We start from the raw sequence: 26,503 nt of genomic DNA on the forward strand, positions 1-26,503 counted from the left end.
TGCGCACGCGGGGTGTTACGCCCTCCCAAACCTCGCTCCCAAACTAGCGTTCGGTCGCTACCCAGAGTATTCATGGATATAAATATCCGGACGTAGTTAGCTGCGATTTGAACCGTAAGCACACGAATCACTTCTGGCCACTCCCAGGTGAATGGCCGTCAAAAGCTTTGCAGTACTGGGAAATGTACAAAACATAGTGGCCAAAAACGAATATCTCAACTAAACCCTGATGAATTTTTTTAAATTCGCTCTACATACCTGTATAATAAACCAAATAGCCGGACAAAACGTTAAATGATATACATACATATGTATGTATGTATAAGTATGAGGGCGTATTGAACATTTTGAGTACGCAGATTTTTTAGGCTGGTATATTTATTTATGCTAAATATATTACTTGATTTTGTTTTGTCACACTTTAGAAGTAAACGTCTTGGCTGTTCACCCAACCGCTTAGTAAAGACACAAACCTAAAGACAAAGTAATAAACAATTGAACTATAAATTTATTTATAGTTTCCGTTCAATAAATTTTTGCTCATTTTCGACTGCAGCCAGGTTTTTACCCTTTTAAAATGGAAGTGCTTTGAAGTTAGAGATAATAACTTGATACAGAACCGGATGATCCACATATCTACTTTTCAAATCAATTTACTAATTATTTAGTTAGCGTTGGGAGTATAATTTGTTATACAGTATATATATAGGAAAAACCTTGAGATTTAGGGGGGGCCGAAATTATCAAGCAAGCATTTCGTGGTAGTATTTTTGAATATCTAGGCAAAAATTTGAAAGTTAGGGGGGGCCCGGGCCCCCCCTGCCCCTACCTGGCTACGCCCATGCACCGTGCAACTAAGGAAACGCCCGGTAAGTTGTTACTTGGTGTTGAACAACGTGGTTAGGTAATTGACGAACTAACCGAAAATTTATATGAGTTTTATTCAAAAGAACCTGACGAATTAAATAAAATAAGAGAAAAAGCTGAGACTGCAATCCAAAATCTCAATCGCGCAATCAGAAATATTTTGATGAAAGCCATAAGCCTGCAAAACAATTCAAGCCGGGTGACTTGGTGGTAATAAAGAATGTCGACACGACGCACAGTGCTCGGTCTAGAAAAAGTAGGAGAACTTAATTAAAAAAAAGTTATGACATTTTTTTTATCAAGGCAAATTATGTCAAAATACCTTTTTTCAGATAGCGAAATGTACTTCAGGGTGGCAACGCCCGAAACTTGACGTTCCATTGTTGACAGTTTGCCTGCCGTGTTTTCTTGTTATTTTCGTCAGACGCGTCGCGTGTAAAAAATTTATTTCAACGACAATCGAGAAATTAGAATGGAATTTAACTTGAGTGGTAACTATATTATGTGCAAAAAACAAGTTACAAAGTAAATGTGTTACGTTTCGGTGTAAGTAGCGTGTGTATAATTTGCTTCTTTGTTGTGTGGTAATTCTTTAGTAATGTAAACTTTCAGAAAGAAAAAGAAAAGCAATTAAACAGGATTAACTTTCTTACCTATATATTTGTCTTCGTGCAAGTATTCTGCGTCTATTTAGTGGAGATTTGGCTGCCTATAGCTACCTAACCGTGTTTTATTCATTTTTAAATGTACCGCATCTCCCTCAGAAAATGAGACCTACGTCACTCGCAAAGATGTTTTTTGTTCATACGAGACAATAACATGTTAAAAGCACATACAACCACTGCACCTAAAGAACTGTTATCAAACATATTACAAAAACTAGAAATATTGAAATTGACAAGTGAAGATCAAAATAAATTTGAGAAACATATACAAAACGTAGTAACTCAAATTCGAAAGAGATGGAAAAAAAGTTCTCGTACGCTAGAGATTTTTTTTAAAAAATGAATCGCTGTGGCTCTCGAAAAAAATAGAATTCCGATCTTCTAGAGAAGTAGGCCAAGTAGGGCGACTGAAAAAATTTTTGACGGATGTTCAACAAAGGTAAAAAGGAGAAAAGTGGCGGATTTGCTGAATCGTTCCGCAGAAGAACTTTCTCTGGTGACTCAAATAAAATTACATAGCGAAGGAGAGGGTGTTAAGGCTAGTGTAATTAAAAAGGCAATAAATACCTTTCTTTTGGTTCATACACGCCGTATTCTGCGGTAGAGACTTTAGCATTGATTACCGATTTGGGGTTAACTAAGCAGCAGTAAAAACTTCTTCAACAAAGTGCAAAAAACAAAAACATAAATTTATATCCAAGCTACGAAAGCATTTTAAAGGAAAAAAAACAATGCTATCCTCCTGATTCATCTCTTTGTATTTCTGAAAGTTCATCTGTAATACATCTCAGTCTCAAACATCTTAGACTCAAATATCTTAATGACGTCAATCGTACCACGGGAAATAAAGAGACAAACAGATCATAATAACATTTCCATGTGGAAAAAGTACCGAGTTTCGGACACTCGATATTGCCGTCTGATTCGCTTTGCCTTTGAAAATGAAAGTGTTAAAAAAATATTCAACAATTTTTATTGAGCTTGAGGCCGTTTTTAATGAAAAACTTATTGTGTAAAAGCAACATTAACTTAAAAAATGGTAGAAGTGATAGTTATTTCGGAAATCACCACATTTCCTCATCAGACTTCTTTCAGTAGGTTTCAAACCGACGATCCCACTGACTCAGCCAGTTGCCTACGCACTGTGCTAAGTTCCCTTAGTATTCAGCAACAACTTTATTAAATATATATAATTAGAGGATGGTTCCGTGCGCAGAAGTGGAAAACTTGGGAGTGGCCAGAAGCGATTCTTTCGCATACGGTTCAAATCGCAGCTCACAACGTCCGGATATTTATATCCACGTATCCTCTGGGTAGCAACCAAACACCCGTTCGGGAGCGAGCTAAAGTGAGAAGGCGTAAAACTTCGCGTGCGCTGGGTTTGGGTCCCGCCACGTTAAAACCCCGCCCAATTAAAAAGAACAAACAGCCTCGGATGAGTCCCCTTTTTCCTGATGACGACCATGGCAAACGTATAAAGGACTATGATTTAAGGGTATGCACCTGGAGTATCCGGACCCTTAATGGGGAAGGTGCCTCTGCCCGGCTGGTTGATGCCCTCGGGAAGACAAAGGCTGATATCACCTCCATCCAAGAAATGCGATGGACGGGGCAAGGAAAAGTAAGCGTGAAGCCTTGCGACGTCTACTACAGTTGCCACGTAAAGGAGCGCAAATTCGGTGTTGGATTCGTGGTAGGAGAGAGTCCGTCGCCGAGTACTGGCGTTCACCCCGTGGACGAACGTCTAGCCACAATCCGCACCAAAGCTAGATTCTTCAACATCTCGCTCAACTGCGAGATGTCAAAATCGTGCTTGGCGATTTTAATGCCAAGGTGGGCAAGGAAGGGATCTTTGGCGCCACTGTCGGAAAATTCAGCCTCCACGACGAAACGTCCGATAACGGACTGAGGCTGATCGACTTCGCCGGGGCCCGAAATATGGTAATATGTAGTACTAGGTTCCAGCATAAGAACATCCACCAAGCTACATGGCTGTCTCCAGATCGAAAAACGAGAAACCAAATCGATCATGTTGTGATAGACGGAAGGCATGCTTCAAGCGTTTTGGACGTACGTACACTCCGAGGGCCAAACATCGACTCGGACCACTATCTTGTTGTAGCCAAGATACGCACCCGCCTCTGTGCAGCAAAAAATGTGCGCCCAACAATGCAAGGAAAGCTTAACGTCGAAAAGCTGCAATCACAACAGACGGCCAATTTATTCGCCACTCGACTCACACACCTGCTCTCTGAGAGCACTCTTCAACAATCTGAGATACGCGAGCAGTGGAACCATATTTCCCGATCATTAGGTACCGCCGCCGAAGAAGTGGTTGGATTTCAGCGAGCCCGAAAGATCCACTGGTACGATGAGGAATGTCTAGAAGCCGCTGAGATAAAAGAGGACGCCTATAGGGCCACGTTGCGGCCATGTGGGACCGTTATAGGGAACTGAAGAAGAAAGCGAGACGTATTTGCGGCAAAAAGAAGAGAGAGGCCGAAATACGTGAGTGCGAAGAGCTTGAGATGCTGGCCGACAGGAAGAACGCCCGAAAATTCTACCAGAGGGTTAGGCGACTTACGGAAGGTTTCAAGACCGGGGCGAACTCCTGTAAGAACAACAATGGCGACCTAGTGACCGATGTCCAGAATATACTTAAATTGTGGAGGGAACACTTTTATAACCTACTGAATGGTAGCAGCGCTGAAAGTAGTGAGGAAGACGAACCCGAGTCCCCAGTCCATGATGATGGAGTAGCTGTCCCACCGCATGACTATGACGAGTTACGAATAGCGATTACGCGGCTGAAAAACAACAAAGCTGCTGGAGCTGACGGCCTGCCAGCCGAGGTATTCAAGTACGGCAGCGAGGAGCTGATGAGGTGCATGCATCAGCTGGTATGTATAATATGGTCAGATGAACGCATGCAAAAGCGACCCCGCCATATGCGACAACTACCGCGGAATCAGCTTTCTATGCAAAGGTTATAAGGTCTTATCGAGTGTATTGTGCGAAAAACTGAAGCCCACCGTCAACGAACTGATTGGACCTTATCAGTGTGGCTTTAGGCCTGGAAAATCCACCATAGATCAGGTATTCACAATACGCCAAATCTTGGAAAAGACCCGCGAGAATAGGATCGACACACACCATCTATTTGTCGATTTCAAAGCCGCTTTCGACAGCACGAAGAGAAGTTTCCTTTATGCCATGATGTCTGAATTTGGTGTCCCCGCGAAACTAATACGGCTGTGTAAAATGACGTTGAGCAATACCACCAGCTCCGTCAGAATAGGGAAGGACCTCTCCGAGCCGTTTGATACCAAACGAGGTTTCAGACAAGGGGACTCCCTTTCGTGTGATTTCTTTAATCTTATGTTGGAGAAGATAATAAGAGCCGCAGAACTGAACCGCTCAGGCACAATACTTTATAAGAGCGTACAATTGCTGGCGTATGCCGACGACATCGATATTATCGGTAAAAACAAGGGCTACGTCTGTTCTGCCTTCTCGGGATTGGATAGAGAAGCAAAGCGAATGGGTCTGGTGGTGAACGAGGACAAAAACGAAGTATCTCCTGTCATCACACAAACAGTCAGAGCATAGCGTCTTGGCACCCACGTCACTGTTGACAGTTACAAGTTTGAAAAAGTTAGACGACTTCGTTTATTTGGGAACCAGCATTAACACCAATAATAATGTCAGCCTTGAAATCCAACGGAGAATCACTCTTGCCAACAAGTGCTACTTTGGGCTGAGTAGGCAATTGAGAAGTAAAGTCCTCTCTCGTCGTACAAAGATCACACTTTATAAGTCATTCATCATGCCTGTGCTGGTGTATGGCGCGGAGGCATGGACAATGAAAGCATCTGATGAGGCGNGATTTACGGACCTTTACGCGTTGGTGATGGCGAATATCGCAGACGATTTAACGATGAGCTGTATGAGCTTTACAACGATATAGACATAGTGCAGCGAATTAAAATTCAGCGACTCCGCTGGCTTGGCCATGTCGTTCGAATGGACAGAAACGCTCCTGCTCTGAAAATATTCAACGCGGGCTGCGATGCTGGTAACATAGGAAGAGGAAGGCCTCCTCTGCATTGGAAAGACCAGGTGGAGAAGGACGGGGATTCACTTGGCATTTCCAATTGGCGTCAGTTATCACAGAAATGACTGGCGTGCTGTTTTGGACTCGGCCAAAATCGCTTAGGCGGTTACAGCGCCAATAAGGAAGAAGAAGAAGAATTAGAGTACAATATTCGCTTGTTGATGTTCGCTACGCGACTCCTATATAATTGCCAAGACTCAAGTTATGTATACTTAGGCTAACCGTAATATTTATAGTATGTGCATACATACATATAAGCTGCAGTGAGAGAGTTAGCGCATTTAGTAAGTTTGAGTGCAAGAGATTCTCTTAGACATTACACCCCTTCACGCCCAGGAACGCTGTAAAAATCTGGTGGACGTCGAGCACGATAGTATCGTCGTGGAGTGCAACCGTCTGATGAGATGCTTGCATCCAGTGGTGTCGAACTATCTGCTGCGGTGGAGGGGAACGACCGATGCTGCGAAGAACCCTCTGAATTGGACTGTTTTTGAAGTCGAGAAGATGGACTGCTCTCATCTGTCGCTGCAGACCCCCATTCCGATGAGGTTTATGGCTCTTTAGAGTTTTGGTTAAGGAGAGCTAAGTCATCACCCCTTCAGCTACATGTCGAATTCTTATCTGATCTAGATGCCGTTTTATGATACGCTCATCGTCGTCCAGCTCAACTGCATATGATATCGGTCCATTCCTTGAATTAATTTTCGCTGGTACCCATTTAGGTCCTGTGGAGTAGTTTCGCACCCACACTGGGTCTCCATCGTTGAAGGACTTCTCCCTGCCAATTTCGTGCTTTGCCGTAGGAAGTTCGTACGAATGAATTTTATCGAAAAATGTCTTTAGTTGTATCTTAAACATAAGCTCTGCAGGTGAACGACCAGTAGATGTGTGCGGCGTAATATGCCGATTGAAAAGAAACCGTGACAGCCTTAAGTCGATGTCCTGCCACTCCGGTGTTTTCTTCAAGAAGTCCTTCGTTGTCTGCGCCATTCGTTCTGCTTGACCTTTGGACGACGGGTGAAATGGGGCACAGCGAATGTGACGATTTAGGTTGTCCTGCATAAATGTTTTTAATTCATCGGATGTAAATGCTGTCCCGTTGTCTGACACTATCTCATCCGGCAGCTCATGAGTTGCGAAGAGTGATCGAAGGGGTTTGATAGCCGATTGCGATGAGGTTGACTTGACCAAGAAAACTTCAAGCCACTTCGAGAACGAATCTACAACGATGAAGAAAATCTTACCTTGAAACGGGCCAGCAAAATCAACATGGAGGCGTGACCATGGATTTTTCGTTGTTTCCCACCAATGAACTGGCGCATGAGCACTCTCGTGACGTGTAGCTTGGCAAGGCGCACACATGTTTACAATATCCTCAATCTTCGATTCCATTTTCGGCCACCAGACATAGCTTCTCGCTAAGGCCTTCATTCGCACAATGCCTGGATGGCCAGTATGTAACGCACTGAGGACTACCTGTCGAATTTCTGGCGGGATGATTGTTCTGTTCCCCCATAGTAAGCAAGCTTTTACAGAAGATTTCTTGTCGGCGAACATAAAAGGGATACAGCTTGTCCGATCGGCTCATGTTAGGTGGCCACCCCCTTAACGCCCAGCTTAGAACTTTTGCCAGTTCCGCATTTTTGGCAGTTTGAACAGCGATATGTTTGGCGTCTACTACGGGCTTGTTGACCATTTCTATCATCAGTACATCTTCCTTAATCATTCGTTGCTCATCCATTAAGGGTAATCGACTCAAAAAGTCAGCGTTCCCCAACTTATTTCCCGAACGGTATGCAATTTCAAAATCGTACGCATTAAGGAAAATTCGCCGTCGAAGCATTTGCGATGATATCACATTAGGAACGGGCTTGGTCGTATTGAAGANTCCAGTCGACTCAAAAAGTCAGCGTTCACCAACTTATTTCCCGAACGGTATGCAATTTCAAAATCGTACGCATTAACGAAAATTCGACGTCGAAGCATTTGCGTAGTAGAGTATCACATTAGGAACGGGCTTGGTCGTATTGAAGATACCCAATAGGGGCCGATGATCGGTAACCAGAGTAAACTTGCGCTCATAAAGGTAGTCGTGAAATTTTTTCACTCCAGCGATTAACGCTACAGCTTAGCGGTCTATTTGGGCGTAATTCCGCTCTGGATTCGGTAGGGTCCTAGAGTAAAATGCAATGGGCCTCTCACACCCCTCAGGCATGCGGTGGCTGAGAACAGCGCCGATGCCATATGGCGACGCATCACAAACTACCACCAACAGCAATTTTGAGCTATAGTGTACCAGAACGCGCTCGGATACTATGAGCTACTTAAAATTTTCGAACGCCTGTTGTTGTTCCTTTTTGCAGAACCAATGGGAGTTCTTATCCAGTAGGCGATGTAAGGGCTCCTCAATTGTATTCTGAGATGGCCGAATGCCAAGTGAGTCCAGCTTGAATCCCAGGAACTCGATGCTTGAGACTCCGAAGGAACACTTATCCTTTCTTAGTCGAAGACCAGCGGTGTTGAATTGGCTAAATACCTCATGCAGCCGAGCAGCGAGCTCCGCCTCTGTTTTGCCCATTAGAACGATGTTGTCAAAATACGGCAGCACCCCCGGAATATTTCTTAAAAGTGTTTCTATAAAATTTTGAAATATCCCTGCCGCTGAAGAGATTCCAAATTGGAGCCTGGTAACTCTGAAGGCGCCTTTGTGAGTGACGTTAGTTTGGATAACTGTTCGTCCACTTGCATTTGCTGATAGGCTTGTGCAAGATATATTTTGGAAAAAATGCTGCCTCCCTCTATAGGCGAAAGTAAAGTGTTTATAGCTGGTATCTGGGAGCTGTGCGGCTTTAGTGCTTTGTTAAGCGTCGAGTTATAGTCGCCGCAAATTCGGATTGTCCCTCTTAGAAACCGGCACAATCGGTGTGGCCCAGTCCGAGTACTCAACTGGCTCTAGGATCCCTTGTGAACATAGGCGGTCTAGTTCAGCTACGACAAGGCCTTTGGTGGCTAATGGAATACGCCGAGGTGGATATGAATAGGTTGAACGGACTTGTCAATGTAGAGGGAAACTGGCTTCACTTTGAAACACCCCAGCAACTCTGCGAAAAGATGATTAAATTGGTTAAGGATACCTTTGATTGACGATGCTTCTTCAACTGCATTGACGCCCTGAATTGTGATGCCCAGTGGGGCGAACCAATTGCACCCTAATACGTTTGAACGGTTTCCGTCTACGACAACGACGGGCAAACAGCTGACCTCACGGCCGCTGTATGATACATCTGTATCAACCACACCCATTATAGAAATTTTATTACGTTGAAAATTGACAAGTTCAAGGTCATTGGTGTGCATGATTGTACTGGCCATACATGTTGAAATGTTGTTGATGACATTATTGTATAGTTTGAACCCGAATCGATTTCGAATGTGCAAGTATAGCCATTAATACTGATGTTCGCTGACTTTTTCAAATCAACCATAGGCAAAATTTGATTTATGGATTGTGGTTTCTGCTTTTTTAACCGTCCTGAAGAATGCGATGCCTTTTGTTGATTGGCTGAGTTAGATGCTGATGAGCGACAAACACGTTGAAGGTGACCCTTTGTGCCACACGAGGAGCAAATTGTTCTGCAATTGCGCTGCAATGCCTCATCACGTAAACCACATACCAAGCGATCTCTTAGCATGCGATCCAACGCCGTGCCAAAGTTGCAATCAACAGCCAATTTGTGCAAGGCTGCGACGTACTCGGAAAATCCCTCATTAGATTGTTGGTCCCGTTTGGGGAATTTGTAATAAGCCGCGATTTCCGAGGGCCGGGGAGAAAAATGATTTGTTAAAATCATTTTGATTTCATTTATGCTTAGTTGACTCACCTGACGGGGCGAGGCCAATGACGACAGGAGATCATATAATGGCGCTCCGGATAAGGTGAGAAATACGGCCCTTTGGCGATCGTTGCCCTGTACGCCATTGGCTAGTAAGTAGAGCTCGAACCTCGCATAATACGTAGACCAATTTTCTCAGTGTTCCACGTTGAACGGTTCCAGATTCCCAAGTGTCGACATTATGTGGCGAGAAACGTTTTCCTCAAACTGCAGGTGCTGCGGTGTTAATTGCGCTGTTGGTTTAACTTGTTTTTTGGGGCCGTTGCTTGATCTTCTGGCATCGATGTGTGATGAAGTAAAACGTATGATGGCTGAAGGTGACCTTGGCTTGCCCTTTAGCTTTGACTTTTCGCAATATTCACGTTTTAGGTTGCGCAAGAACAAAAATAATGTTAAGCGATCTTGTTTTGGCTACCGGTTGCTATATACTAATGAATGTTACGGTATCCTACCGACTGCGCCAATTTAGTATTCAGCGACAACTTTATTAAATATATATAATTAGAGTACAATGTTCGCTTGTTGATGTTGCTATGCGACTCCCATATTATTGCCAAGACTCCAGTTATGTATACTTAGGCTAACCGTAATATTTATAGAATGTGCATACATACATATAAGCTGCAGTGAGCGAATGAGCGCATTTAGTAAGTTTGAGTGCAAGAGATTCACTCAGACATTACAGTTCGCCTTGTAAATTATCGTTGCTTTTTCCCACTTTTTCATTTTTGCTAAGCCAACACAATCAAGCGCAGCTATTCCGCTACGATTTACACTTGATCATGTGGTTTTTGGGTTTGTTGGTTTTTGTTAATAATTCTATTTTTAGAATGTTTAACTTTTGACTTAAGTTATTTGTTTTTGTTATTTTATGGCCTTATAGCAATTATATTCAAAAATTTTTATTGAGCTCGAGGCCGTTTTTAATGAAAAACTAATTGTGGAAAAGCAACAATAATTTGAAAAAATGGTAGAAGTGATAGAAATTTCGGAAATCACCACATTTCCTCATCAGACTTCATTCAGTAGGACTCGAACCCATGATCCAACTACACAAGACCTGACAAGATGGAGCAAAAGAAAAAAGTAATTTTCTGGCTGACGTTTGTAATTTCGGCGCCATGTTGTTTTCTGTGAAAAGTAAACAAAGAATATGAAAAGGAAGCATAGAGAAAAAATGCAAGCAATGTTGTGCAAATGTTTGTGCTATCCAATTTATTATTTATGTACGTGTTTTTGCATTCAATCACCGCGCACTTCATTTTAATTACATTTGCACAAAAAATCACTGAAATAAACCATCGACAAAATACACATAAAGAAAGAAGCAAAACAGAAATAGCAAACTTCAAAATTACGAACGTCACACACTTTTTTCTCAATTGCTATTAGAAATGGCTGCTTCTCAACCGGTCAGATCTGTTCTAATTGGTTCATGACTCGAACCTACGATCCCACTGACTCAGCCAGTTGCCTACGCACTGTGCTAAGTTCGCCTTGTAAATTATCGTTGCTTTTTCCCACTTTTTCATTTGTTAAGCCAACACAATCAAGCGCAGCTATTCCGCTGCAATTTACACTTAATCATGTGGTTGTTCGTTTTGTTGGTTTTTTTTTGTAAATAATTCTATTTTAAGAATGTTTAACTTTTAGGTGTGCTCGTCCTTAAGTTATTTGTGTTTGTTATTTTATGGTGATTTCCGAAATAGCTATCACTTCTACCATTTTTCAAATTATTGTTGCTTTTCCACAATAAGTTTTTCATTAAAAACGGCGTCAAGCTCAATAAAAATTGTTGAATATAATTGTTATAAGGCCATAAAAAAACAAAAACAAATAACTTAAGAGCGAGCACACCTAAAAGTTAAACATTCAAAAAATAGAATTATCAACAAAAAACCAACAACCACATGATCAAATGTAAATTGCAGCGGGATAGCTGCGCTTGATTGTGTTGGCGTAACAAATGAAGAAGTGGGAAAAAAGCATCGATAATTTACAAGGCGAACTTAGCACAGTGCGTAGGCAACTGGCTGAGTCAGTGGGATCGTCCGTTCGAATCCTACTGAAAGAAGTCTGATGAGGAAATGTGGTGATTTCCGAAATAGCTATCACTTCTACCATTCTTTAAGTTATTGTTGCTTTTCCACAATAAGTTTCTCATTAAAAACGGTCTCAAGCTAAATAAAAATTGTTGAATATAATTGTTATAAGGCCATAAAATAACAAAAACAGTGTTAAAAAAATTTTAGAAGAATTTGTTCGAAGGGAGCTGCAAATAAACGAACTAAAACATATAACTTTTTCCATTGGTAACAAAAATAAATCTGTAAAGCATCTTCTGATGAAAACTATGGTTGACGGTAAAACAGTTAATGCCGTAATAAAAAATCGTGCTATTTCAAACTGTTATATATGTAATGCTCACCCAAAGGAGATGAACGATTTAGACAAGTGCTTAAAGAAAAAACCCAAAATGAATGCTTATGGATTAGGTCTTTGTTCTTCACGCCAAACACGATTTTTTGAAACTTGTCTACACATATCATATAAGCTTAATATAAGATATTGGCAGGCAAGAGGTGATGCGGCAAAAATAGACGTAAATGAAAGAAAAATTATATTACAAAATAAATTTAGGTCCGAAAAGGGGTTTACTCGTTTACATTCCGAAGCAAGGAGGTGGAAACACAAATGATGGAAACAGCCAGAAAATTGTTTAAGAACCCGGAAAAATCAGCAGAGATCACTGGCATAGAGCTTGAACTCATAGAACGGTTTTCAACTATTTTGAAAACTTTATCGTGTGGTCTCCCTATAAACGTGGACCGACTTAAGAATTACTGTTTAGATACTGCGAAATTTTATGTTGAAAAATACTATTGGTATCCCATGCCTGTAAGCGTTCATAAAGTTTTAATCAGGGTCGTGAACCGGATGAAAAATTGTGTAATTTTGGATTGGTTCGCTAAAGCATCAATTTTGAATAAATTAGCTTTAATATTTTCTGATTTATCGAAGATTTCGTATTTCTCCAAACTACCGTTATATGGGAGGTAGGCGTGGTTATTGTCCGATTTTGTCCATTTTCAATACCATCCGTTTTACGCCCGAAAGAAGTGCACGTACAAAGCTTCATTAAGATATCTCAATTTTTACTTGGGTTATCGTGTGCCCAGACGGACCGCCGGAGGGACAGACGGACGGACGGACAGACAGTCACCGCTTAGTCGATTTCTCTTTTCTCGGATCAAACATTTGTGGAAAATTTCGGTTCGGTTAATGGTTCAGTTAATTAATAGAAAAAAGCGGTTTTCTGGTTCAAAACCGGTTCACGTCCCTGGTTTTAATACATGGAGCTGATGTTATCAAAAACTTCCCTTTGCCTTTTGGTGAACTAACCGAAGACGTGCAAGAAAGTCGTCAAAACGATTTTAAAAAATTTCGCGAAGCATGTTCAAGAAAAATGTCAAGGATTCACTCAAATACTGACATATTAAATAAGTAGTTGATAACATCTGATCCAGTTATATCAAAGATGCGAATATTTTCAAAAAAAAATTCTTAACCTTCTGCCTCCAAAAGTTTTAGGGCTTTTGGATTCTGAAATCTAGTGTCAGAGCTAACGGTTTTTGCTATATATATATATGTATATATATATATATATTTTGAGTCATTCTATAACACACGAAATAAATATGCGTTACTTAATTTGAACCTTAATTCTCAATTGCGTTCTTTCCGATTTTCCAGAGTATTTTACGAATTAACTAATGGAATTCACACTGCAACTTATATTTATTGAAAATATCTTAAAGCCAAAAGCAAAATCCTACTCAAATGAGAAATAAACGCAATAGGCTGTAACTACATGTATTGAAAAAAAATACACTTTATTACCCTACAAAGGCAGCTAAAACTTAAAAACTAATAAAGCTACAAGAAAAATTAGTACATTTTTGAAATTAGTGGCTAAAATTTGTTAAGAAACGGTTCATATACGTGTTATTTTGTACTTTTAAAAGAAGTTATTAATTTAGTTCTCCTAAATGCCGAAAATCGACCACTGTACGACGGTAAGAAAAAAAAAATTTAACAAAGATAAGTGGCCATATGCAGTCCGTAAACAATTAGACCATATTGTAACGGATGTATAAATTTGTCAAGTAACCCAACTACCATAAGATAGTGTAATTGATACTAGAATAAGAAAGTGGTTAAGAGCCAAAGGAAATACAGATGTAATGAACTCAGAAGGCAACGCAGATTTATATTCACTTGATGAAATATCAAATGATGAATATACTGATTATGAATTCTTGTAAGAAGAAAAAGTAAGTGATGAATGTACTGATTATGAATTTTTAGAAGAGGAACAAAAAAGTGACCAGTCATTGTAAGCTCAATCGGAGTCGATTGATTGTCAGGTTAGGCCGAGTTGTAATATATTTGAGTAATGTAATGTATCTTTATATTTCCTATTTCTTGATCGTGTAATTTCACCCTTATGTATAAGTGTATAGCAGTACTGCCGCTGTCACTTCAATATTTGAAAATTATTTCAGGTTTTAACTATATCGGAGTAATTTTAGTTCAGAAAAAAAGCACTAAAAAAGGCACTAGGCACTAAATGATTTTTTTGGCGTTTTAATTTTCAAAAAGTACTAAATCTAGTGCTTAAAGCACCAAGTTGGCAACTATGTCCATTAGTATCCCCACCGGGTTTCATAAAAAAAATCCAGCATACTTTGCACGGAATAGCAATTGGTTCCGTAATGGAAATCTCAGCCTTCCCTTCTGTGCGCTTTACATCTGTACATGGGGAAAATGAAAATCCAAATGACTTCTTCCAAATAACCGATGCCAGAATGGAGATTTATTAGGCGCCTTTTTAGTAGCTTTTTGTGAAAAGTTACTTTGCCATACTTATCATTATAAGGATTTTAGCAAAAGTTTGTTGATTTTAGTTAAATAAATCATTTATTTCAAAGCAATTTTTTTTTATTTATTTTGAAGATAAATCTAATATGTGGAAAGTGAAGTAAAATGGAGTGAAATGAAGTGACGAATGAAGGCTTCCAAAGTGAAGTGAAAAACTTCAATTGAAGTGACAGCGGCAGCGCTGCTATACACTAATACATAAGGGTGAAATTACACGATCAAGAAATCTATATATATAGGCTACGTTTCTTTATACATTCCGGATAATCCCATTTCATAGCCGGAATAAACAGAATGCGTTTGAAATATACGTCAACATATCATCATAATAAAATTGTAACAGGTCGATGTCTGTACATTATAGATATTAAAGAAAAATTAATGTGGGGGTCTTTATTAGAGCACCAGAAGCCAAATCAACCATTTTTAGAATTTTTGTCTGTCTGTCTGTATGTTTGTTCGCGCATCACTCGTAAACGAATGCATGGATTTGAATGCAGTTTTCACCGATGTATTGCTAGAGGTCCAACTTAAAATATAGGAAGAAAAAAATTAGAGAGTTGCCACCTTTTTGAAAATTGGAGTTTAAGTAAATTGATAAGAAAAAATGAATATTGCAATATGGGCGTCAAAAGAAAGAGGCTGAAGAAAGCTTACAGCCAAAAGTATTTTTTTAGAGTTGTCACCTGTTTGAAAATTTCCATTTAATTTAATTTATAAGATAAATTGAATATTACAATATGGGTATCAAACTGAAGGGGTTTAGGAAATTTTATTGCCGAAAATATTTTTAGGGAGGGCTGCCACCTGTTTGAAAAATTTTATTGTATTAAATTGATTAAATAAATGAAATCTATATCTACAATGTATTTCACTAAACTACTAAACGGCTGCACCGACTTGGTTCATATTTGGCAAAACGTTGAAAATAAATATTCTGACCAAAAATTTACTCGGTATGTAGCACGGGATATTCCTAAAATTCTTATACAGACTAAAATGTAAAAAACCAATATATCTCTAAAACCAATTACGCTGGGGAACTGAAACTTAGCACTGATACATATATTGCAAACGCATTGGGAAAGGGGGCGTGGCTTCTTCCTTCCATACAAACTGAACTTCTCATATAGCTTATCTCTGGAACTGCTTATGCTAACGTCTTGAAATTCTACACAGCTACATATGTTATCAATACCGTAGTTATGGCGGAAAGTGGTAATTATTGGAAAGGCTGGATCGATATACATTTACGTAAACGCGCAAGTATCATTCGATTGGGAACCATTTTCTCCTAGATTTCCAAATCCCATTGAACTAATGTAACTTTGTCTTTAATTTTGAGTAAGGTAAAATTTATGTGAAAATTTTAAAGAATTTTTTTAAATGTTTCACAAAGAATGGAACTTTGCTTTTACGAGTTTCGCTATAAACTGTCCTATCTACATACCTATTTGCATAAAATGATAGCCGTTTTTGTTGTTCGAAATAAACTCAAAAATGACTGAATAGAGTTCCGTCAGATTGTCGGAGTTTATCTTACATACATATATGGTCCAATTAAATGCTACTAGAAAACTCGCTAGGTGGTGCTGGAGTAGAGTTATTTATAAAAATCGTATTTATTAACCGATTTCGTTCAAATTTTAAATTTGAGCTATGTACCTGTATAATGGAAAATTCTTTTGATTAAAATTTACCTGATTAGTGCCGCTGGAGTTAAGGTTGAAATTCATAACACGTATTCATTTTATGGTAAGCAATGGTTTTGCAGAAAATGAACGCAATGGATGGCGCTGTAGACGAAATGTATAGAAACCCTGTGTGGTTTGTCTGCTTTGGCACTATGTTTAAGTTATACGAATTTAGTTTTCAGATGTCTAAATGAAGGATGGGGTTTAGTTTTTCTGACGCCCTCATGCACGATCATGCGGTCTTGCATCTACCCAGAAATCAGTTCATAAATTTTACCACGAATTGTAAAAGTCGTGAATTAACAAGGAAAGATCGCCGTAGGTATATCAATTGCTTCATTTGGAAGATACATAAGAGATCACACGACTCATTTAGCAATGTACCAGAAAACTTTTCATCCTGTGGGACAGCGAGGATTCTTGGCCCTCCTATAACAGAAAACGCACTTCTGTGCTCTTGAGTTTCCCTATAAGAACTTTTATTGGCATACGTAAGATCATACAAAAAGATTACGCATGATTGGCAGAGATCTCACAGGTGAAAATAAGACCATCAGTAAAGCTCATGACACCAAAAGGGANTGACTTTACAGACTAATTTTGTTTTTAAATGCTCTTTTGCATTGGCCAACGCAAAAGCTCTTATTAGGCGCCGCTAAGTAAGCGGGCATTGGCTAGTAGGAAATATAAAGATACATTACATTACTCAAATATATTACAACTCGGCCTAACCTGACAATCAATCGACCCCGATTGAGCTTACAATGACTGGTCACTTTCTTATTCCTCTTCTAAAAATTCATAATCAGTACATTCATCGCTTACATTTTCTTCTTACAAGAATTCATAATCAGTATATTCATCATTTGATATTTCATCAAGTGAATATAAATCTGCGTTGCCTTCTGAGTCCATTACATCTGAATTTCCTTTGGCTCTTAACCACTTTCTTATTCTAGTATCAATTACACTATCTTATGGTAGTTGGGTTACTTGACAATTTTATACATCCGTTACAATATGATCTAATTGTTTACGGACTGCATATGGCAGTTGTTAATAATTGTTTTTGTTTTTTCCTACCGTCGCGCAGGGGTCGATTTTCGGCATTTAGGAGAACTAAATTAATAACTTCTTTCAAAAGTACAAAATAACACGTATACGAATCGTTTCTTAACAAATGTGAGCCACTAATTTCAAAAATGTACTAATTTTTCTTGTAGCTTTATTAGTTTTTAAGTTTTAGCTGCCTTTGTAGGGTAATAAAGTGTATTTTCTTTCAATACATGTAGTTACAGCCTATTGCGTTTAAATCTCATTTGAATAGGATTTTGCTTTTGGCTTTAAGATATTTTCAATAAATATAAGTTGCAGTGTGAAATCCATTAGTTAATTCGTAAAATACTCTGGAAAATCGGAAAGAACGCAATTGAAAATAAAGGTTCAAATTAAGTAACGCATCTTTATTTCGTGTGTTATAGAATAACTCAAAAAATATATATATATACAGATCAGATGTTATCAACTACTTATTTAACATGTCAGTATTTGAGTGAATCCTTGACATTTTTCTTGAATATGCTTCGCGAAATTTTTTAAAATCCTTTTGACGCCTTTCTTGCACGTCTTCGGTTAGTTCACCAAAAGGCAAAGGGAAGTTTTTGATAACATCAGCTCCATGTATTAAAACCAGGGATGTGAACCGGTTTTGAACCAGAAAACCGCTTTTTTCTATTAATAAACTGAACCATTAACCGAACCGAAATTTTCCACAATTGTTTGATCCGAGAAAAGAGAGATCGATTAAGCGGTGACTGTCTGTCCGTCCGTCCGTCAGTCCCTCCGGCGGTCCGTCTGGGCACACGATAACCCGAGTAAAAATTGAGATATCTTAATGAAACTTTGTATGTGCACTTCTTTCGGGCGTAGGGCGGATGGTATTGAAAATGGACAAAATCGGACAATAACCACGCCTACCTCCCATATAACGGTAATTTGGAGAAATATGAAATCTTCGATAAATCAGAAAATATTAAAGCCAATTAATTCAAAATTGATGCTTGCAACAATCCTTTGCCAAGAAATACGTTTATGATACAATTTTGAAAAACGGGCGTGACACCGGTCTACCAATTTGTTTCAAGCTCGGTATGGCTATTGTGCTTGCCAAATAAAAGCAAAACGTTGAAAATTATTGAAATCAGACTAAAATTGAGGCCGCTTTTCATATAACGTAAATTTCAGAACTACTTGAAACATCAATATTTCGAAATTTAAGGACGCTAAATTGCTCAAAGTTGATACACCCCGGCCTACCATGTGGCGGTAGCTTTCGGAAAGGTGAAAATCATATATTTAATACTTGCGCCGGGTATTTAATGTTCGGCTCCGCTCGAACTTATAAGGCATTCACATTGAGCCACTAACTCGTGTTTATGGGCCATTTTGGAGTTTAAGCCTTAACTCTACTCTTAAACTCGGAGTTTACCATACAAAAAATTTCGTTAAACTCTCCTTAAACACCACTTTTATTTGGAGTTTATGCCAATGCAACCCTTTTTTTTGACCCGATTCGGTTTGTGTCTTTGATAATCCAAACTTGCAACCAACTTGCCGACAGTTAGTCTGTTCCCGTACTGCAGGATTTAATCAGAATTAGTCTGAAGTCGTTCTGTGCACGTAAGTCTAGAATATCAACAATCTAGCGATGCAAAAACCAAAAATGTGGCTCGACAGAACTTTTTGTGCTGATTTCAACCCTACCAAAATTACCTGGCGAAATTAAAATATAAAAAAGATATCAATGGTTAAAGTTAAATTTTCTGATTTTTTTTTATATTAATATCTTCTGAACAACATAACCTATTAAAAAACTAATGACGTCAAAATAAAGATAATTAATTTTTCTTTCATGTATGTATATAATTTATATTCCTTTTTATATTTTTAGTCCAGAAATACTAAAAAACAAAATAAAATAAAAATATATATTTTTTAATGTCGTTTATATAAAATTAGTTCTAAAACTGGTTATAGTATATTCCTTGCATAAAAGGCATTTAAATTATGTTGAAACTAGCATCAATAATTTTTTAATCGGTTAACTAGTTTCNTACCTGGCGAAATTAAAATATAAAAAAGATATCAATGGTTAAAGTTAAATTTTCTGATTTTTTTTTATATTAATATCTTCTGAACAACATAACCTATTAAAAAACTAATGACGTCAAAATAAAGATAATTAATTTTTCTTTCATGTATGTATATAATTTATATTCCTTTTTATATTTTTAGTCCAGAAATACTAAAAAACAAAATAAAATAAAAATATATATTTTTTAATGTCGTTTATATAAAATTAGTTCTAAAACTGGTTATAGTATATACCTTGCATAAAAGGCATTTAAATTATGTTGAAATTAGTATCAATAATTTTTTTATCGGTTAACCAGTTTTTGAGATATTAAACACATAAGAAATAGTTAAGTTGAACTTTAACCTCTTTTATTGGCTTTGGTTTTTATTTGCATCAAATAATTTTGGTATTGTTGAAATTAGCGTAAAAAGTTCTATCTCCTTATTTCTTTTTTTTTTATAGCTAAACGGTTGGTATTCTAGACTTATGTGTGTGTGTGTTAACTCCTGTAGTACGGGAACAGACTAAATGAGAATAAGAAAAAGTAAACAAAAAAATGTCAAATTAAACTCTGAGTTTCTTAAATACCCCAATGTGAACGCTTGACAGTTGTTCATAAACTCAAAACGTTAAACTCGAGTTAATGGCTCAATGAGAATGTAATATTAGACTTTATTACTTGTTCGTTTTTCGAACCGTTGAACCGAACCGGTTCAAAGACCAAAAAAACGCTTTAGCGAACCAATCCAAAAGTGCAAAAACGGTTCGAACCGCTGAACCGAACCGACAAAATTTTTCATCCGGTTCATGTCCCTGATTAAAACTTTATGAACTCTTACAGGCATGGGATACCAAGAGTATTTTTCAACATAAAATTTCGCAGTATCTAAACAATAATTCTTAAGTCGGTCCACGTTTATAGTGAGACCGCACGATAAAGTTTTCAAAATAGTTGAAAACCGTTCTATGCGTTCAAGCTCTATGCCAGTAGAAAACGTACATCGATAATTTGATAAATACCGAAAATTTTTAATAAAAAATCGAGCGTTTTTTTATTAAAAATTTTCGCCTGGATGGAAGACCGAAGCATACTTGCCAAGAGAAAAGTATTAAACCAGCATTCGGCCTCAGCGAACTCAACATTATAGAATCTCTTCAACAAAGGTAAAGGTGGCGTACTATCCTGTGGCATTGAAAAGACACAAGTGCTCAGATCTCTGCCGGTAGCAATTTCCGCCTGGCCAAACTCAGTATTATACCAGCATTCATTTTTCTTAGTCTGCAGGCGTTCTTTAAGGCTTCCCCACGTATGAAGACACAAAGTGAAGGTAAGTGCAGCAGTGCATCAAGAGCAACGCCACGTGTTGGAGAGAAATATTTCGCACCGCACACGGCAGTAGTTCTTTTAAGTTTTGCAAGCAGGCTTCCCACGCTCTTGATTGAGAATCTGCTCCACCATACCACAGACGCATAGTTAAATATGGGTCTGATCATATAGGTACAAAGAGAGTTACTTATAGATACTTCACTTCCGGAGAGTTCTGAATTTTGACTCCTTTCATTGTAAAGGCAATGGGACCATTCACCCTTCTCCGAATCCTGGTTTCGGACTATGCTTTAATGACGAGATATCTAACAATACATCTTCTTCGGACTATTTAACAAAAAAAAAAAAAGTTTTGTTATGTAAATTTATTTATTTTGTTTAAAATAAAATGAAAAACAGCTTTTAATAAATAATTATTTCAAAACTAGATTTTATTTTATTTCTTCATCTCTGCACATCGATATTATTGAAAGGATCTTCTAAACGCTTGAGAAACTGTTCAAATTTGATTATGAACACATCATCTTACTATTGTTTGTATGTGAATTTTACTCCCAAATATTTAAAAGAAAATCTCCCCTATCAAACAATTTCAATGTAGCAAAGCTATGCTTAATGTTTACATCTGGAGAAAAATCTGCTTTATAATCAAAAAATAGTAGTAATGAAACTACCTTCTTTTTTGGTACGGTGCAGCGAACAAAGGTGGCGCCGTCAGTGGTACCGCTACTTTGGTTTCGCCGATTTTGACAGTTGTGATAACTTGTAAATAAACCTTTGTTTGCAAATCAGCGAAAGAGAAATTTGAATTATAAGTGAAAAATCTATTTAAATTGTGTTAATTTGCCATTTTTGAGTTGAAGACTGCGTAAAAACTAATAAAATATAGTGCTGTATGTTAAATTGCGACAGCCATCAAGATACAAGATGCGTAGATGCAAGTGTAGCGCTGGGACGAATCGCTGCATTTTGTATACATAGGGCACGGCAAAGCCGTTGCCGAAATGTTTCTTTATTATTACATTAACAACATTTGCTCACAATGATTTTGCTTCTGCTCCAAGCAGCCTCCATTAGCAAGTTAACTAATCAATCCCGCTGAGATGCTGCCGAAGTTTTCTGCAGCAGCCTTAATTGCATAGCAATGAAGTGCACTAAAACGTGTGCTGATATTTGACGAAAATAAAAATCCTAATTTAGTTTTCATACATCTTAAATTTTACAGCAAAAAGGAAACATTTAAGTGAATCTAGTGATGACATTGTTGCTGTCAATCGATAATTAATTATATTTTAGTGTTAATTTCATCAGCAAACTGTAATTTTAGATTTTCTTTCCTCAGCGTTTGAGACATTGTGATTTTAAAGATATTCCAGCACTAAATTTGCAGAGGAACACAATAAATTATAAATTGATAAAGGTCGAAAAACCCTCACTCCTAATTATGCTTGAAAGTCGTCACTTCGATAATCACTTCACTTTTCCATCCAATTCACTTCTCTGTCTGTGTGTTTTCACTTCTCTCGAAAATTACCAAACGGTACCACTGGTGTGTAGGGACCTTAAAAGCATGATACAAAAAAGCAAGAATGATAGAATACAAGATTGCGCCGTCCTGGGCGTTGACATTGTGTACCACAAGTAAACAAAGAATAGAGCGAAAAGAAGAACGAGTTGAAACTGCCAAAAGAGTTCACTTTACAGCGAAAAACGTGTTTTAATTTTGCTAAATGCGAAAATATTGAATTTTTACCTAATCTATTAGAGAATAGTTAACATTTTAGTGCACTCCATTGCCTTGCAATTGAGGCTGCTTCAGCAAACGTTTTAGTGCACTTCATTGCTATGCAATTAAGGCTGCTGCAGAAAACTTCGGCAGCATCTCAGCGGGATTGATTAGTTAACTTGCTAATGGAGGCTGCTTGGAGCAGAAGCAAAATCATTGTGAGCAAATGTTGTTAATGTAATAATAAAGAAACATTTCGGCAACGGCTTTGCCGTGCCCTATGTATACAAAATGCAGCGATTCGTCCCAGCGCTACACTTGCATCTACGCATCTTGTATCTTGATGGCTGTCGCAATTTAACATATAGCACTACATTTTATTAGTTTTTACGCAGTCTTCAACTCACTTATAATTCAAATTTATCTTTCGCTGATTTGTAAACAAAGGTTTATTTACAAGTTACCACAACTGTCAAAATCGGCAAAACCAAAGTAGCGGTACCACTGACGGCGCCACCTTTGTTCGCTGCACCGTGACAAAAAGAAGGTAGTTTCATTACTACTATTTTTTGATTATAAAGCAGATTTTTGACATTTCTCCAGATGTAAACATTAAGCATAGCTTTGCCACATTAAAATTGTTTGATAGGGGAGATTTTCTTTTAAATATTTGGGAGTAAAATTTACATACAAACAATAGTAAGATGATGTGTTCATAATCAAATTTGAACAGTTTCTCAAGCGTTTAGAAGATCCTTTCAATAATATCGATGTGCAGAGAAGAAGAAATAAAATAAAATCTAGTTTTGAAATAATTATTTATTAAAAGCTGTTTTTCATTTTATTTTGAACAAAATAAAAAAATTTACATAACAAAACTCTTTTTTTTTGTTAAGTAGTCCGAAGAAGATGTATTGCTAGATATCTCGTCATTAAAGCATAGTCCGAAACCAGGATTCGCAGAAGGCTGAATGGTCTCATTGCCTTCACAATCAAAATTCAGAATTCTCCGGAAGTGAAGTATCTATAAGTAACTCTCTTTGTACCTCTATGATCAGACCCATAATTAACTATGCGTCATTGGTATGGTGGAGCAGATTCTCAATCAAGAGCGTGGAAAGTCTGCTTGCAAAACTTCAAAGAACTACTGCCGTGTGCGGTGCGAAATATTTCTGTACAACACGTGGCGTTGCTCTTGATGCACTGCTGCACTTACCTTCACTTTGTGTCTTCATACGTGGGGAAGCCTTAAAGAACACCTGCAGACTAAGAAAAACGAATGCTGGTATAATACTGAGTTTGGCCAGGCGGAAATTGCTACCGGCAGAGATCTGAGTACTTGTGTCTCTTCAATGCCACAGGATAGTACGCCACCTTTACCTTTGTTGAAGAGATTCTATAATGTTGAGTTCGCTGAGGCCGAATGCTGGTTTAATACTTTTCTCTTGGCAAGTATGCTTCGGTCTTCCATCCAGGCTGAGGTATTTTCCATCCTCAAGGATATGGACTACGTGGTGGAAAATAGGTGGAGCGGAAGGAGTTTACGTGACGGCCAAGCTGCACTTAACGCACTACTTACTTCCAGACTCTGAGTGCCAGTTCAATCGGGAGTACCTCCTATCGTCCATAACTAAATATTTATCATATCATGAATTTCAATTTTCGTTATTGCACATATCGAAGACAAATTTCCTTTTAATTTTGTAAATATTTTTTTTTACAATAAATAAATGATTATTGAGGACTAGGTTTGGCAGCCAGTGTTGCCATTTAGCCGTTTTCCGGCTAGATTTAGCCGGTTGCAATAGCAAACAGCGGAAGAAATTTCGGTTTAGCCGGAAGCCGATTTATTAGCCGTTTTGTAAAAAAAATTAGCCGTTTTTAGCCGATTTGGCCATTTCTTCGTTTTCTTAAAATTCAAATATATGTTTCCATTTTTGACTAAGCGACCCAAAATCTGTTAGAAATGGCTACTAGTGTTATCGTGGAGGCAGGGTTATATAAAATTGGGCCGATTTCGATTATTTTTATTTTAAACAAATTTTTTTTTTCTAAAGAAGGCCGTAACGGGGACTTTCTTCAGAAAATGTTTGTTATCAATGTCTTAAATTTAAGTGTGAAGTTTTATTCGCAAACTTAGAAAATAACAAATTGTTTCACTGTTTGCTCAACAGGCGTTTGTGTTTGGATATACTGCCAAGAATAAATGTTACAGGTATTGTCTTCCCAGATAGCGTATATTCAATTCTGCCTTAATTACAAAACATCATTGTTGCTCACGCTTTAAGTTTTAAGGCAAGGGAAAAATGGATATTTTCAAGCACTATGTACACATATGGGCTTATTTAAACTAACTTTTTTTCCTGAGAACTTATTTAAATTCCAAAAACCGAAGGCCAACTTGAATTAAAAGAACCAGCACTGAAATGCATAAAAATGAAAGTAAAAGAGCACAAATTTCTATGTAAAGGAAAACTCTCTAGGAAGACAATACGTTTGTTCGTCGAAAATCCAGCGAAAATTATCACTCAAAATATCAGTTAGTAAGAAAAAATGCTCCCAAATTCTCTCTCAAGTAGAGAAACTTGCAAATTTCTGCACGAACGCAAATTTGCAGGAACTTGCAAGTTTCTATGCCAGCTAGTGTCCACGGTTGCATTTAAAACATAAGAAATTTGTATAGAATTTTAAAGTTCTTTCAGAGGGACAAAAAACAGGATCTACATCTATATTTCTTGCTAGTACGGCTTTCTTCAACATACGTTTCAATTTCTTTGCCGTACTAACTGTCGCGTTTCCTATATCGACTCTGGTTGAAATTGGATTACGAGTACGTTTCAAATCATTGGAATTAACTAAACTAATTCAGTAAACAAGTCTTTACTCAAATTTTTTATTCAAATTATTGTCGACAAAAAATACAACCATGTGCCACATTCATATGTTTTTTCCAATTGCAAATTCTTGCCGCCAAAATTTTTTCCAGCTTGAATTTGCAACTTCTCCCCAAGAACTAGTCTTTCTACTTATGATTTATTTACATAAATAAAACATGTGAAATTTAGTTGAAACAGTTTAGCCGTTTTTAGCCGATTTTTTTTGCCAATCTAGCCGGTTGGCCCAGAAAGTTCTGGCAACACTGATGGCAGCACGAAATGTCACAATCTGCTTAATTGTCAGGTAGTAGGTAGGTCTTTTTTGTATCATGCTTAAAAGTAAGTGAAGTGTGGCCATGATTCTTTAATAGAAGGTTGGATGACCTCATGACGCAATAATACAAGGTGGTATCAGTTGTGACAGCTCGATTTGACACTGCCTTAGCTCAGTAGAATAAGAAGAAAAACGGGAAGAAATTAATCCCCATTTGGGGTAAAAATATAAAATTTCATATATTTTTTCTAAACAAAATTTGTTTTTTTTTTATAGTATATTCGTATTGAAATAAAATAAAATAAGATAAAATACCTTTTTGAGAAAACCAAATGTGTATACTGGAAAAAAATATAAAATAATTCAACTATATTATTAGGCAAAGAATTGTTAAAGAAGTAACACTGTTTCACCTAAGGCAGTCAATATGGCGGAATTAGAGCGAGAAGTTGCCAACCGATAACACCTTGTATTATTGCATCATGGGATGACCTGGCAGTTGTCTCGCTCCCACGTTATGCCTTAACCTGTGTTGTTTTCTTTTTTGATTTATATAAACTGGTACTAAAATACAAGGAGAGATATTGATTTCGTATAAAAGGTTCAACAGGCAACACTGCCGATATTTTCATCGATTGTTTCGTGGAAATTCATTTTCTTATAGCGCAAATTAAAGTAGGTGTGCCAAAAAAATCAAAAATAATGGAAATATTTTGAATTAAAAGAATAATTTACATATTTATAATAATTTGTATTCAAAAAGTAGCGTTTCACAAGAAGTTCAGCCGTTGCAAGTAAGTTTTGCGTGCTAGGATCCCTGTGTGTCCATCCACGTATGGCTGCTGCAGTCTACTCGGAACTACTTGGGTCAAGTGCAGCCGCTGCATACTTTCCAATTCTGACGGAGCTGGTGGTATTGCTCAACGTCATTTTACACAGCCGTATGAGTTTTGAGGGGATGCCAAATTCAGACATAGCGGCGTATAGGCA

General features: G+C 37.8%; 1 protein-coding gene across 1 annotated transcript; it reads right to left on the reverse strand.

The window, feature by feature from the left end:
- Positions 1 to 6,228: 6,228 nt before the first annotated feature.
- On the reverse strand, positions 6,229 to 7,038 carry LOC108361475 (uncharacterized protein K02A2.6-like). Its single transcript, XM_017614093.1, has one exon. The coding sequence runs from the start codon at positions 7,036 to 7,038 to the stop codon at positions 6,229 to 6,231; it is 810 nt and encodes a 269-aa protein (XP_017469582.1).
- Positions 7,039 to 26,503: the final 19,465 nt, after the last annotated feature.

Source organism: Rhagoletis zephyria, unplaced genomic scaffold (assembly GCF_001687245.7).
Source record: "Rhagoletis zephyria isolate East Lansing unplaced genomic scaffold, Rhagoletis_zephyria_1.1 Rzeph_scaffold_00773, whole genome shotgun sequence".
Classification (NCBI taxonomy): domain Eukaryota; kingdom Metazoa; phylum Arthropoda; class Insecta; order Diptera; family Tephritidae; genus Rhagoletis; species Rhagoletis zephyria.

Coding starts and splice junctions, on each gene's coding strand:
- LOC108361475 (XM_017614093.1), bottom strand. CDS start 7,038: ATGGAATCGAAGATTGAGGATATTGTAAACATGTGTGCGCCTTGCCAA.